Genomic DNA, 14,362 nt, shown 5'->3' on the forward strand with positions numbered 1-14,362 from the left:
ATGTGCAAATGCAAAACTGTATGTTCTGTATCTGTGGCTGTCTACATAACACAGTACTATACCGCACTGTGTTCTGGGTATGGGCGGTGACTTCCATAAACACAGACTAGTCTACATTGCTTGCTGTGATTGGCTGAGCACCGCTGCTGTAGACTAGTCTGTGTTCCACTTCCAGGATGTCTCCGCCCATACCCGGGGCCAGGACACAGTGCGGTCTACTGTATGACTAGTATGTATCTAACCCACAGCTACATACATACACTTTTATATCGCACATCCAGCCGCTGAGACCTTAGGGAGAGAACTTGGGGAAAAAAACTACTAGTTCTCATTTAAGTTGAAAGAAAATAATAAAATAAAAATGTTATTATAGCATAGCAGATAGCACTGTACTATGTTATATATACAGAAACTGTGAAACAGAATAACGGCCTTCTGCCATATTTCTGTTATGGTTAGTTGAGAGAGTTGTTCTTTAAAGTACTACTTACATGTATAGTTTGTTCTGTTGTTGGGCCAAACTATATCATTGTCTCTCCCTAAGCTGTCAGCACGCTGCATGTGCAAAACTGTATATTCTGCATCTGTGGCTGTCTACATACTACAGTACCGCACTGTGTTCTGGGTATGGGCAGTGACTTCCACAAACACAGACTAGTCTACATTGCTTGCTGTGATTGGCTGAGCACCGCTGCAGTAGACTAGTCTGTGTTCCAGCATGTCTCCGCTGATACCCGGGGCCGGAACACAGTGCGGTCTACTGTATGACTATGTTGTAACCCGCAGCTACATAAAAACACTTATCGCACATCCAGCCGCTGAAACCTTAGGGAGAGAGAACTGAATTACTAGTTCTGATGTAAGTTGGAAATTAATAAAATATAAAAAAGTCAGTCTTTGGCATTTATCTTCTGTGTCCACTGTCCAATTTTATGTGGGTTACTTTTTATTAAAGTACTTTTGGACATTACTGGATTGTAGTATTCTTTTCTTCATTAAATGAATGATTACGTTGGATACAAATAATATAACCAATACGAATGTAACACAATTTTGTATATCCAATAATTTTTTGGGGTAATAGATAAAAAAAAAGCCTATTTCGGTTTCGCGCTGTTTCGGTATCGGTTTTGGTTTTCGGGATCAAGGAAGATTTATTTTCGGTATCGGTTTCGGCCACAAAAAAAACATTCGGTGCATCCCTACTACAAAGTATTGACTTTAGGGGGGTGAATAGTTATGCACATTGACTTTATCTGTTATTTTGTCCTATTTGTTGTTTGCGTAACAAAAAAAACAAAAAAATACATCTTCAAAGTTGAGGGCATGTTCTGTAAATTAAATAATGCAAGTCTGCAAACAATCCATGTTAATTCCAGGTTGTGAGGCAAAAAAACACGAAAAATGCCAAGGGGGATGAATACTTTTGCAAGGCACTGTAGTTATTACATGTCTACGGAACTACTAGACATGTACCTACACAAGAATTACCAGCTGTACTACTGCATGACAGACAAATGCACACTGAATTACATGTTATAGGCATACAACTCCCACAAAGTCCAGTGCCTCTGAAATCATGAGTTGCTAAGACAGATAAAAATCAGCATAAGTAAAGCTTCATGTACACGGGACGTTTTTACAACTTCTCCTGAACGATATAACTTGATACATAGTAACCGTGTTTAAAACGTCCATTTTGCGCTTAGAAGCGTTTTTTTTTTTTTCAAATAGTCAAAAACAAAACGCAGCTTAACGACCCTGCTTCTAAACTCAACTGCCTAGAAAGGACTATAAATGACCCAGTGTACATGTACTGATAAGATAACATAGAGGAGAATTCAGGGGCAGCTGAAAAAAAATTGCCCAACTGCTTCTAAACTTCCGTTTACCAGCAGCAGTGTATATGAGGCCTAAGTCACTTTCAGTCTGGATCTCTAGTGAGAGTTAGGATACTTGGTGTACTGAAACAGAGACAATCCAAAATGTACAATCCACTAAAGCCTAATTGAAACTGGAGTTTATAAAAACGCAAGTTTTTTTCTTTAGCGATTTTAGCGTTTTGCCTCGTTATCGTTAGCCAGAAAACACATCTACTACTTTTAACTACCCCTTTCCCACGATGTTTGAGTCTCAAAAATGGTCATAAATGCCGGATAGCCTCGTTTTGCCTCATTTTTCAGTGTTAAGAGTGTTTTTTACAGCTGAAAAACTCCTCTTCAAACGCAGTAGTTCTGTTTTTTTTTCCCAGCCTGAAAACACCCCTGCCAAAAAACGCTGATAAAAGCCTATGTGTGCATGGACACATAGGATAATCACAAGCTGGGGAGTTTACTGGCTGCAAAAAAAAAAAAAACGCCTGACGCCAAAAACAGCAGCTGTAAGAACATCGTGTGCCTGAGGCCTTAGAGTGGCAAGTCGTCAACAAGGACCTTACGCTGGCGATCAGGAGCCCAAACTGCCTAGACATATTCAAAGAATTAGAAAGCCTCCTCTCTACTCCATGTGTGATGTAAATGTAATGTAACTGAAATTATAGTACTGTTTTGTGATAACAAATTAGGACATTGACAAAATATGGTCACATAGCCACTCTAGGTCAATGATACCATGAGCATTGCTGCACCTTTGTTACATGTGGCTGTGGAGCGGGGAATCCCCTGGCTGTAGCTGACTGGATGCCATTTTGGAGTTACAATTCGCATCCCTACTTAGAACACTGCATGTACAGTATTTTATGGATGTGTTCTGTGTTCTGCATAAGCCCTCATGCCTTATTATAAACGTTTCTCCTGACAGGAAAAAATCAGACCTAAAAACTCACCTAAGCTATGTTTTCTCAAACCAGTTTAGGTCAGTTTAGCAGAGATGGGTATTTATTTCTCTAGCCAGAATTTTAATTTTCATTAGGCCATTCAAATTAACCACTTGCTGACCAGCCGCAGCAGTTGTACTGCGGCAGAATGGCACGGCTGAGCGAAACAACGTTATGTAACATCACTTCGTCCTGTGGCCACTAGGGGCATGCGCATGCCCCCTGCTCACCCATGGAGCCGATGCGAGTGCCCGGTGGTCGCGATCACTGCCGGGCTCCCGCGATCGCTCGGGGCACATGGAGAACTGGGATCTGTGTGTGTAAACACAGTTTCCGGTTCTCTGAGGGGAGAAGTGACAGATCGTCTGTCCATACAGAGTATGAACAGCGATCTATCTTTTCCCCTACACAGTCCCCTCCAACACATAGGGAACACATTAACCCCTTAATCGCCCCCTAGTGTTAACCCCTTCCCTACCAGTGACATTTTTACAGTAATCAATGCATTTTTATAGCACTGATCGCTGTAAAAATGTTAATGGTCCCAAAAATGTATCAAAATTGTCCAACGTATCTGCCATGTCGCAGTCCCGATAAAAATCACAGATCGCCACCATTACTAGTAAATAAAAAAATAATAAAAATGCCATAAAACTATCCCCTATTTTGTAGACGCTATGACTTTTGTGAAAACCAATCAATATACGCTTATTGCAATTTTTTTTACCAAATATATGTAGAAGAATACATATCGGCCTAAACTGAGGAAAAAAAATTTTCTTTATATATTTTTGGGGGATATTTATTATAGCAAAAAGTAAAAAATATTGCGTTTTTTTTTAAATTGTCGCTATTTTTTGTTTATAGCGCAAAAAGTAAAAACCGCAGAGGTGATCATATACCACCAAAAGAAAGCTGTATTTGTGGGGAAAAAAAGGACGTCAATTTTGTTTGGGTAAAACGTCGCTCGACTGCGCAATTGTCAGTTAAAGCGACGCAGTGCCGAATCGCAAAACGTGCTCTGGTCAGGAAGGGGGTAAAATCTTTCGGGACTGAAGCGGTTAATAAACGCTTAAGTACTAAACACATCTAGCACTTAAAGCTCCTCTCCAGAACGCAATTCTTTTGCCTCTAAACTCTGCAGGCTTTTATTGAGATGCATTCAGGGGCTTAGGCAAAAAATGCCAAAAGCCCCAAAAACTGCAGTTTAAAGTGTTACTAAACCCACAACAGTAAAATCAGTCTGTATATACAGTAAAGCATGCTTGTTATACTCACTGTGGAACCTAAGGGGTTAATCCTCTGCATTGTGTAAAAAGGCTGCTTGATCTTGTATTCACAGATTCCCTCTTCTTCCACTGACTCCAAAACATGACCTGATAAGACAGAGCCTTTGGAGTCAGGCTGCACATTCTCAGTTTGGTGTGTATTGCTAGAGAGGTTTTTTTTTTCTTGGGAGAGTGCATGTGATCAGCACAGGGCCAATCAGCACTGTCCAAACATGTCCAGACAGCCTCATAGGACAGCTCAGTGCAGTATGAAAACTCCCCCTACAAGCTTCACCAGGAACAGATAGAAGTCACATGACTGCTATACACTGCAGATGAGAAAGGGTATTTAGTAGTCTATATTTACTAAAATAATTGCATTTCCATGTTCTGTGTACTGTGGGAGACCAGATATAATGAATGCAGGGTCCTGAGTGTAGTAAAACTTTAAGAGCAGAAGTGTGCATGAGGCCTTAGGCCTCATACACACTGGACATTATAAAAACGGCAGTAGAGTTCGCTGTGTAAGAATTAATGGCACCTGCAAGCATCTGCAAAAGGCAAATCCCCCAAATCCCCCTACTAGCAAAAAATCCCCCCCAAACACAAAATCCTGTTTTTCCTCCCCCAATAAATCCCCCCTCCTAGCACAAATCCTCTCATCCCACTACATCCCCCTCATCACTACAGGAGTAGAGACAGCAGCAGAGAGGAGGAGAAAACCAGGAGGAGGTGTTGGCCCGTCTGTATACAGGAGATAACACAGAACACTTGCAGATCGGACTGTACAGGGTTTGATTACCCGCCCCCACAGAGAGCCAACAGGCTGCAGCACTGATCAGTACATTCTGATAGCGGAGTCCAGCTCACTCCTCCACTTCCAGAATACAATGACATGGCAGGGAAGATCCATCCACCACAAATATGTGGATAGGAGAATCAGTTCAGTTTTTTGCTGAGCACTCTTGTAATCTACTAAAGTTAGGGTGAATCAAACATATCTTTTATTACAACTGATATGTAGCAACTGTGTTTAAAAGAGGAAATTGTAAGGTGGGGCCATAGATATAATCTGAATGTGCAATCTGAGCAATCTTTTTTAGGTTTGACCTCAAATATTTTGTGTGAAGGCTTCCAAAGCAGTTCATTTAATGTATATGCAATCAGGTAGAACCTCACACTATACAGTAGTTGGCAAAATAAAATGAAATTATAAACTCAGATTCCAACTTGCAGGGACAGCTTTCTAAATTTCTTAAAGTGGACCTTCAGTCATTTTTTTCAACTTTCTATCTATTAAATCTTCTGCCCTTGTTGTTTTAACTTTGGATAGTAAAACATTTTTTTCTGCCAGTAAATACCTTATACAGCCCACTTCCTGTTTCTTGTCTGGTCATTAGCCTAGGCTTATGACATCATGCACACCTCTCTCACTTACTTTTGTGAGAGTTTGCCAAGAAGGGAGGGGGGATGAGTCATAAGAGGGCCAACGAGAGCTGCAGAGCTGGAGGTGTATCTGTGTAAATCCAGGACACAGTTAAAATGGATGCAGCCAAACTCAGTGGGTGGAGATTTCTGCAGAATATTTGGCAAGTACAGAATCACAGTATATATAAAATAATATGCAAAGTGGTTGGAGGGAAGCTTCAGAATGGCAAAGATGTTTTTATTACAAATTATGTGAGAAGACTGCAATTCCTCTTTAACCGCTTGCCGACTGGCTCACGCCGATATATGTCGGCAGAAGGGCACACACAGGCATATTAATGTACCTGTATGTTGCCCTTTAAGACGCTGCTTGTGGGCGTGCCGCGAGCTCCGTGAGTGTGATCGCGGGTCCCGCGGACTCGATGTCCACGGGGATACCCACGATCATCTCACGGAGAGGAAGAACAGGGAAATGCTGATGTAAACAAGCATCTCCCCGTTCTGCCTAGTGACACTGACACTGATCACAGCTCCCTGTAATCAGGAGTGGTGATCAGTGTCGTGTCACACATAGCCCATCCCCCCCACAGTTAGAATCACTCCCTGGACACACTTAACCCCTACAGCGCCTCCTCCTGGTTAACCCCTTCACGGCCAGTCACATTTACACAGTAATCAATGCATTTTTATTTGCACTGATCGCTGTATAAATGTGAATGGTCCCAAAATAGCGCCAAAAGTGTCTGATCTGTCCGCCATATTGTCGCAGTCATGATAAAAATTGCTGATCGCCGCCATTACTAGTAAAAAAAAATATTAATAAAAATGGCATAAAACTACCCCCTATTTTGTAGACGCTATAACTTTTGCGCAAACCAATCAATAAACGCTTATTGCGATTTTTTTTACCAAAAATATGTAGAATACATATCGGCCTAAATTGAGGAAACAAAAAAAATTTTATTTATATAATTTTTGGGGATATTTATTATAGCAAAAAGTAAAAAATAAAGCGTTTTTTTCAAAATTGTCGCTTTTTTTGTTTATAGCGCAAAAAATAAAAACCGCCAAAAGAAAGCTCTATTTGTGGGGAAAAAAGAACGTTCATTTTGTTTGGGAGCGATGTCGTATGACCGCGCAATTGTCAGTTAAAGCGATGCAGTGCCGAATCGCAAAATGGGCTCTGGTCTTTGGGCAGCCAAATGGTCTGGGGCTGAAGTGGTTAAAGTCCAACTCCAGGAATTACAAAAAAAAAGCCACCCTTGCAGTGCCGCAGTATGTAACAATTAAAGTGGTATTAAACCCAAACACAAATTTTGATTATATTATAGCTTACCAATTCTTATATGTGGTGGCTGCATTAGTTTTCTTTTTCAGGCTTTCTTTCTTTTATTTCCACCTAAGTCTGCTGTTTTTCAACAGAATAAGCTTTTTTTTTGCAGATGTAGCAGTTAGAATATTATGACAAGCCATTTACCACTTACAGGGGTGCTTGCAATGGTCAGCTTTACTTATGTAAAACCTTTATGTCAAAAGAAAAAAAAAAGACTATTGCTGAAACTGCTTAAAAAATGTTAGCTGGAGTTTGGTTTCAATTTGTTTAGTGTATCTAAATCAGAGTAAGGGCACTCTTATACAGGAGGTGTGTTACTGGTCAGATGACCAGGTGGGGAAAAAGCCTGAAAAAAGAAAACAAATGCAGCCACCAGATCTAATGATTAGTAAGTTGAAATATATACATTTTTTGGTTTTGGGTTTAAGACCGCTTTAAATGCTCATTAACTCTAGGGCAGGGGTGCCCAACCAGTGGTCCGGGGCCACATGTGGACCGCGGAGCCCTGTGATCTGGCCCGCGACCTCCTGCTCTGGGATGGCGAGTTGGCAAGGCCTGATCACGGGTTGCCGACCCGCCCTCCCAGAGCATCAGTGTTGTGAATGGAGTCGGCGGTAGAGGAAGTAAGCAGTTGTGGAGCAGAGCACATTAAGCAGATGCTTCCTGTATAGCGCCGGCTCCCGTTACAGGCGTTGTGATACCAAATGCACTCCGCCTGGGACAGCAACAGCCAGTGATATCTGAATGGAAGAGTGTTATTAAAGGTAAGTTTATTACTAAAATCACAGTGTATATATGGGCATATCTGTTCTGTAGTGGTTACTAGGCTGCTTTCAAACTGATTTGCAGGGGCAGCGCAGTGCACCTGCGGGTTACCTGCACTGAGCCATAGACATCTGTTATTACCAGTTTTGGTGGGCTTTCAGAAAGTGCACCACACCTGCAGGATATAATAGAAGTCTATGGCAAAGTGCAACTAACCCGCAGGAAAGCAAGTGCACTGAGCTGCACCTGCAATGCGAGTAAACCACAGTGCATCAGTGTGAAACAATAGGCCCCTTTCACATGATCAGTTGGACCCAATCAGACCCTCTATTCACCTCTATGGAACAGCAGATGTAAATGGACTTGTGTCCGTTTACAACTGCCTACCTCCAATCCGCTAAAAAAAACTGAAGGGAATCTGTCCCCTTCCATCTGGGTGGATCAGGATCGGAGGACCCGTAGAGTAGATTGGGCTGTGTCCGTGTCCACTCTGCATATGCAGAGTGGACATGGACCTATCATCCCCCCACACCGCTCATTCTGGCCCGTGACCGGTTACCAAGTCACTTAAGTGGCCCTAAGTCTTCAAAAGCTTGGGCACCCCCGCTCTAGGGTATGAAGAATAAGGCGTAATATCTTACGCCTTGCTCCGTCAGGTTTGTGGGGGGCCCCTTACCATTTTCATGTACAATGCTGGGTCGTTGGCTTGTCATTGCTTGTGTGACCCTGGCCCAAAGAACCTTAACCACTTGCCGCAAATCGGCGTACCGGTACTGCGGTTCCTTTTAAGAGATATAGCGGGTGCCCTCGGCGCCAATGTCGAAGCGCGTGGCTGGCGACCGCGATGTCCGCCATCCACCCGCAAACGCTCCACAGAGAGACAGAACGGGGATCTGTCAACGTAAACAAGCAGATCCCCATTCTGTCAGGGGAGTATAGATGATTGTCTGTTCCTAGTGATCAGGAACAGCGATCTTTCTGTACACCCTGTCAGTCCACTCCCCTCACAGTTAGAAACACCTCCCTAGGACACACTTAACCCCGTGATCGCCCCCCAGTGTTGACCCCTTCCCTGCCAGTGTTATTTATACAGTAACCAGTGCATTTTTATAGCACTGATACCCTGTATAAATGTCACTGGTCCCAAAAAAGTGTCAAAATTGCCCGCAATGTCGCAGTCCCACAAAAAAAAAAATAAATCGCTGATCACCGCTAATTACTAGTAAAAAAAAAAACTTTTGTGCAAACCAATCAATATACGCTTATTGCATTTTTTTTTACCAAAAATATGTAGTAGAATACATATTGGTCTAAACTGATGAAGAAATTATTTTTTTTAATTTTTTTTTTTTGGGGATATTTATTATAGCAGAAAGAAAGGATTTCACTGTGATTGAGAAAATCACAATCAGGTGACAGTTTGTGGAATTACTGTTAAGCTTCTGAGAACTTTGTTGAAATTATTCTTGAACCTTTGCGTCACTTACTACTGAACCCCTGCACTCTATGTCCCTTGAAACCAGAGCCAGTATTAAGCGCAATGAAAACCGTACCCAACTTTTCCTGTGGCGCAGAGCACCGCACTTTTTCTCAGCTGCGGGGGCCCAACTTATGATCCTGCACACAGGCCCAATGCTTTCAGAAAAAGCCCCTGACCTGAGCTCATCATTGCGTATCCATTCCAGATGCTTTATGTGACAACACATACATCCCATGCATCACATACAAGCACATACATCACATACAAGCACATACATCAAATACATCCCATTCATCACCTACAAGCACATACATCACATACAAGCTCATACATCACATACATTCCATACATCACATATAAGCACATACATCCCATACAAGCACATAAATCACATACATAACATACATCCCATACATCACATAAAAGCATGTGGGATGTGAGAGGTGGATCAGCAGGATGAGTGTGCCAGGACAGGTAGATGTGTCTCATCTCTGCTTCCTTTCACCACTCTACATATCATGCATATCATAGGGGGTACGGAGTTGGGGCAGATAAGCAGGGGGGGTTCAGTGTTGGGCCAGATGAGCAGGGGGTTTAGTGTTGGAGCAGATGAGAACAGGATTCAGTGGTGGGACAGAAAAGCAGGGGGGTAGAGCAGTGGGGCAGATATGAAAGGAGGTGTATTGGTGGGACAGATGAGCAGGGGGTTACAGTGGTAGGGCAGGAGAGCAGGGGGAACAGAGGTGGGGCAGAACAGCAGGGGGGTACAGAGGTGAGACAGATGCGCAGGAGGTACATTGGTGGGGCAGATGAGAAAGCAGGTTACGGTGGTGGAGCAGATGAGCAGATGGGTTCAGTGTCAGGACAGATGAGAGGGTTATTCAGTAGTGAGACAGAAGAGCACGGGGATACGGCGGTGGAGCAGATGTCCTTTCTTGTATTAAGAGGGGTTTGGACTCCAGAGAGAGAGAGATATAATTTTGCCCCAGTTCAAATCATTAGTAAGACCTCATCTGGAATATGCAGTTCGGTTTTGGGCACCAGTTCTCAAAAAGGATATCGGGGAACTGGAGAAAGTGCAGAGAAGGGCAACCAAACTGATAAGAGGCATAGAGGAGCTCAGCTATGAGGGAAGATTAGAGGAACTGAATTTATTCAGAGGAGAATAAGGGGGAATTTGATCAACATGTTCAAATATATAAGGGGTCCATATAGTGAACTTGGTGTTGAGTTATTCTCTTTACAGTCAACACAGAGGACACGGGGGCACTCTTTACGTCTAGAGGAAAAGAGATTTCATCTCCAAAAACGGAAAGGTTTCTTCACAGTAAGAGCTGTGAAAATGTGGAATAGACTCCCGTCAGAGGTGGTTCAGGCCAGCTCAGTAGATTGCTTTAAGAAAGGCCTGGATACTTTCCTAAACGTACATAATATAACTGGGTACTAACATTTATAGGTAAAGTTGATCTAGGGAAAATCTGATTGCCTCTTGGGGGATCAGGGAGGATTTTTTTCCCCTGCTATAGCAAATTGGAGCATGCTCTGCTGGGTTTTTTTGCCTACCTCTGGATCAACTGTGGGTATAAATTTGGGTATTTTGGATTGTACGATATTTTTTATTTTATTTATTTATTGTTTTTAAGGTTGAACTGGATGGACTTGTGTCTTTTTTCAACCTGACTAACTATGTAACTATGTAACTATGTGCAAGGAGGTACAGTGGTGGGGCAGATGAGCAGGGGGGTTACAGTGGTGGGACAGAAGAGCAAGGGGGTACAGTGGTGGGGCAAATGTGCAGGAGGTACAGTGGTGGGAGGGATGAGAAGGGGGCTGAGCGGTGGGACAGAAAAGCAGGGGGGTACAGTGAAGGGGGAGATGAGCAGGAGGTTACAGTGGTGGGACAGATGAGCAGGGGAGGTTCAGTGTTGGGCCAGATGAGAAGGAGGTACAGTGGTGGGAAAAATGAGCAGGGGGATTAAGTGTTGGGGCAGAGGAGAAAAGAAGTACATTGGTGGGACAGATGAGCAGGGGGTTACAGCGGTGGGGCAGAGGAGCAGGGGATGCAGAGTTGGGGCAGATGTGCAGAGGAAAAAGGAGGTACATCAGTGGAACACATGAGCAGGGGGTTACAGTGGTGGGGCAGAAGAGCAGGGGGTACAGTGGTGGGACAGATGTGCAGGAGGTACAGTGGTTGGGCAGATGAGAAAGGGGATTACACTGGTGGGGCAGATGAGCAGATAAGTTCAGTGTTAGGATAGATGAGAAGATGGTTCAGTGGTGAGACAGAAGAGCATTGGGGTATGGCGGTGGAGCAGATGTGCAGGGAGGTACAGTGGTGGGGCAGATGAGATAGGGGGAACATTGGTGGGGCAGATGAGCAGGGGGTTACAGTGGTGGGACAGAAGGGCAGATGTGCAGGGGATTACAGTGGTGGGGCAGATGTGCAGGGGGTTACAGTGGTGGGGCAGATGTGCAGGGGGTTACAGTGGTGGGGCAGATGTGCAGGGGGTTACAGTGGTGGGGCAGATGAGAAAGGGGGTACATTGGTGGGACAGATGAGAAAGGGGGTACATTGGTGGGGCAGATGAGCAGGGTGGTACAGTGGTGAAGCAGATGTGCAGGGGGTTACAGTGGTGGGGCAGATGTGCAGGGGGTTACAGTGGTGGGGCAGGTGAGCAGGGAGTTACAGTGGTGGGGCAGATGTGCAGGGTAGTACAGTGGTGGGCCAGATGTGCAAGGTAGTACAGTGGTGGGGCAGATGTGCAGGGGGGGTACAGTGGTGGGGCAGATGAGAAAGGAGGTACATTGGTGGGACAGATGAGCAGGGGGTTACAGCGGCGGGGCAGAGGAGCAGGGGATACAGAGGTGGGGCAGATGTGCAGAGGGGTGCAGAGGAAAAAGGAGGTACATCAGTGGAACACATGAGCAGGGGGTTACAGTGTTGGGGCAGAAGAGCAGGGGGTACAGTGGTGGGACAGATGTGCAGGAGGTACAGTGGTTGGGCAGATGAGAAAGGGGGTTACATTGGTGGGGCAGATGAGCAGATAAGTTCAGTGTTAGGACAGATGAGAAGATGGTTCAGTGGTGAGACAGAAGAGCATGGGGGTATGGCGGTGAAGCAGATGTGCAGGGAGGTACAGTGGTGGGGCAGATGAGAAAGGGGGAACATTGGTGAGGCAGATGAGCAGGGGGTTACAGTGGTGGGACAGAAGGGCAGATGAGCAGGGGGGGTACAGAGGTGGGGCAGATGTGCAGGGGATTACAGTGGTGGGGCAGATGTGCAGGGGGTTACAGTGGTGGGGCAGATGAGAAAGGGGGAACATTGTTGGGACAGATGAGAAAGGGGGAACATTGGTGGGGCAGATGAGCAGGGTGGTACAGTGGTGGGGCAGATGTGCAGGGTGTCACAGTGGTGGGGCAGATGTGCAGGGGGTTACAGTGGTGGGGCAGATGAGCAGGGGGTTACAGTGGTGGGGAAGATGTGCAGGGTAGTACAGTGATGGAGCAGATGTGCAGGGGGTTATAGTGGTGAGGCAGATGTGCAGGGGGTTATAGTGGTGGGGCAGATGTGCAGGGGGTTATAGTGGTGGGGCAGATGTACAGGGGGGTACAGTGGTGGGGCAGATGTGCAGGGGGTTATAGTGGTGGGGCAGATGAGCAGGGTAGTACAGTGGTAGGGCAGATGAGCAGGGAGTTACAGTGGTGTGGCAGATGAGCAGGGTAGTACAGTGGTGGGGCAGATGAGCAGGGTAGTACAGTGGTGGGGCAGATGATCAGGATGGTATAGTGGTGGAACAGATGTACAGGGGGTTACAGTGGTGGGGCAGATGAGCAGGGGGTTATAGTGGTGGGGCAGATGAGCAGGGTAGTACAGTGGTAAGTCAGATGAGCAGGGTAGTACAGTGGTGGGGCAGATGAGCAGGGTAGTACAGTGGTGGGGCAGATGATCAGGATGGTACAGTGGTGGAACAGATGTACAGGGGGTTACAGTGGTGGGGCAGATGAGCAGGGGGTTATAGTGGTGGGGCAAATGAGCAGGGTAGTACAGTGGTGGGACAGATGTGCAGGGGGTTACAGTGGTGGGGCAGATGAGCAGGGTATTACAGTGGTGGGGCAGATGGTACAGTGGTGGAACAGATGTACAGGGGGTTACAGTGGTGGGGCAGATGAGCAGGGGGTTATAGTGGTGGGGCAGATGAGCAGGGTAGTACAGTGGTGGGGCAGATGTGCAGGGGGTTACAGTGGTGGGGCAGATGAGCAGAGTAGTACAGTGGTGGGGCAGATGAGCAAGGTAGTACAGTGGTTGGGCAGATGTGCAGGGGGTTACAGTGGTGGGACAGATGAGCAGAGTAGTACAGTGGTGGAGAAGATGAGCAGGGGGTTACAGTGGTGGGGCAGCAGATGAGCAGGGGGTTACAGTGGTGAGGCAGATGAGCAGGGTAGTACAGTGGTGGGGAAGATGTACAGTGGTGGAGCAGATGTGCAGGGGGTTACAGTGGTGGGGCAGATGAGCAGGGTAGTGCAGTGGTGGGCCAGATGAGCAGGGTAGTACAGTGGTGGGGCAGATGTGCAGAGTAGTACAGTGGTGTGGCAGATGTGCAGGGGTACAGTGGTGGGGCAGATGTGCAGGGGGCTATAGTGGTGGGGCAGTTGTGCAGGGGGTATAGTGGTGGGGCAGATGTGCAGGGGGTTATAGTGGTGGGGCAGATGTGCAGGGGGGTACAGTGGTGGGGCAGATGTGCAGGGGGGTACAGTGGTGGGGCGGATGTGCAGGGGGTTACAGTGGTGGGACTGAAAAGCAGGTGGGTACAGTGGTGGGGCAGATGTGCAGGGGGGTTACAGTGGTGGGGAAGATGAGCAGGGGGTTACAGTGGTGGGGAAGATGAGCAGGGGGTTACAGTGGTGGGGCAAATGTGCAGAGGGTTACAGTGGTGGGGCAGATGTGCAGGGGGGTTAGAGTGGTGGGGCAGATGTGCAGGGGGTTATAGTGGTGGGGCAGATGTACAGGGGGTATAGTGGTGGGGCAGATGTGCAGAGGTGTACAGTGGTGGGGCAGATGTGCAGGGGGTTACAGTGGTGGGGCAGATGTGCAGGGGGTTACAGTGGTGGGGCAGATGTGCAGGGGGTTATAGTGGTGGGACAGAAAAGCAGGGGGTTACAGTGGTGGGGCAGATGTGCAGGGGGTTACAGTGGTGGGACAGAAAAGCAGGGGGTTACAGTGGTGGGGCAGATGTGCAGGGGGGTATAGTGGTGGGGCAGATGTGCAGGGGGGT

The 14,362-nt window shown here is 46.3% G+C and overlaps 1 protein-coding gene across 4 annotated transcripts in view; it reads right to left on the bottom strand.

The window, feature by feature from the left end:
* Positions 1 to 14,362, bottom strand: part of NFIC (nuclear factor I C) — a 269,386-nt gene that overhangs the window by 227,461 nt on the left and 27,563 nt on the right. Inside the window, exon 1 of one of the 4 annotated variants that reach the window (XM_073595289.1) lies at positions 4,094 to 4,138. The exons of the other annotated variants lie outside the window; for them this stretch is intronic. Within the exon in view, the coding sequence (XP_073451390.1) occupies positions 4,094 to 4,123 (30 nt within the window). The 5' untranslated portion in view covers positions 4,124 to 4,138. Of the gene's footprint in view, positions 1 to 4,093; positions 4,139 to 14,362 lie in introns of those variants that run through there. 4 annotated transcript variants of the gene reach the window in all.

Source organism: Aquarana catesbeiana, linkage group LG01, assembly GCF_042186555.1.
Source record: "Aquarana catesbeiana isolate 2022-GZ linkage group LG01, ASM4218655v1, whole genome shotgun sequence".
NCBI classification, from domain to species: domain Eukaryota; kingdom Metazoa; phylum Chordata; class Amphibia; order Anura; family Ranidae; genus Aquarana; species Aquarana catesbeiana.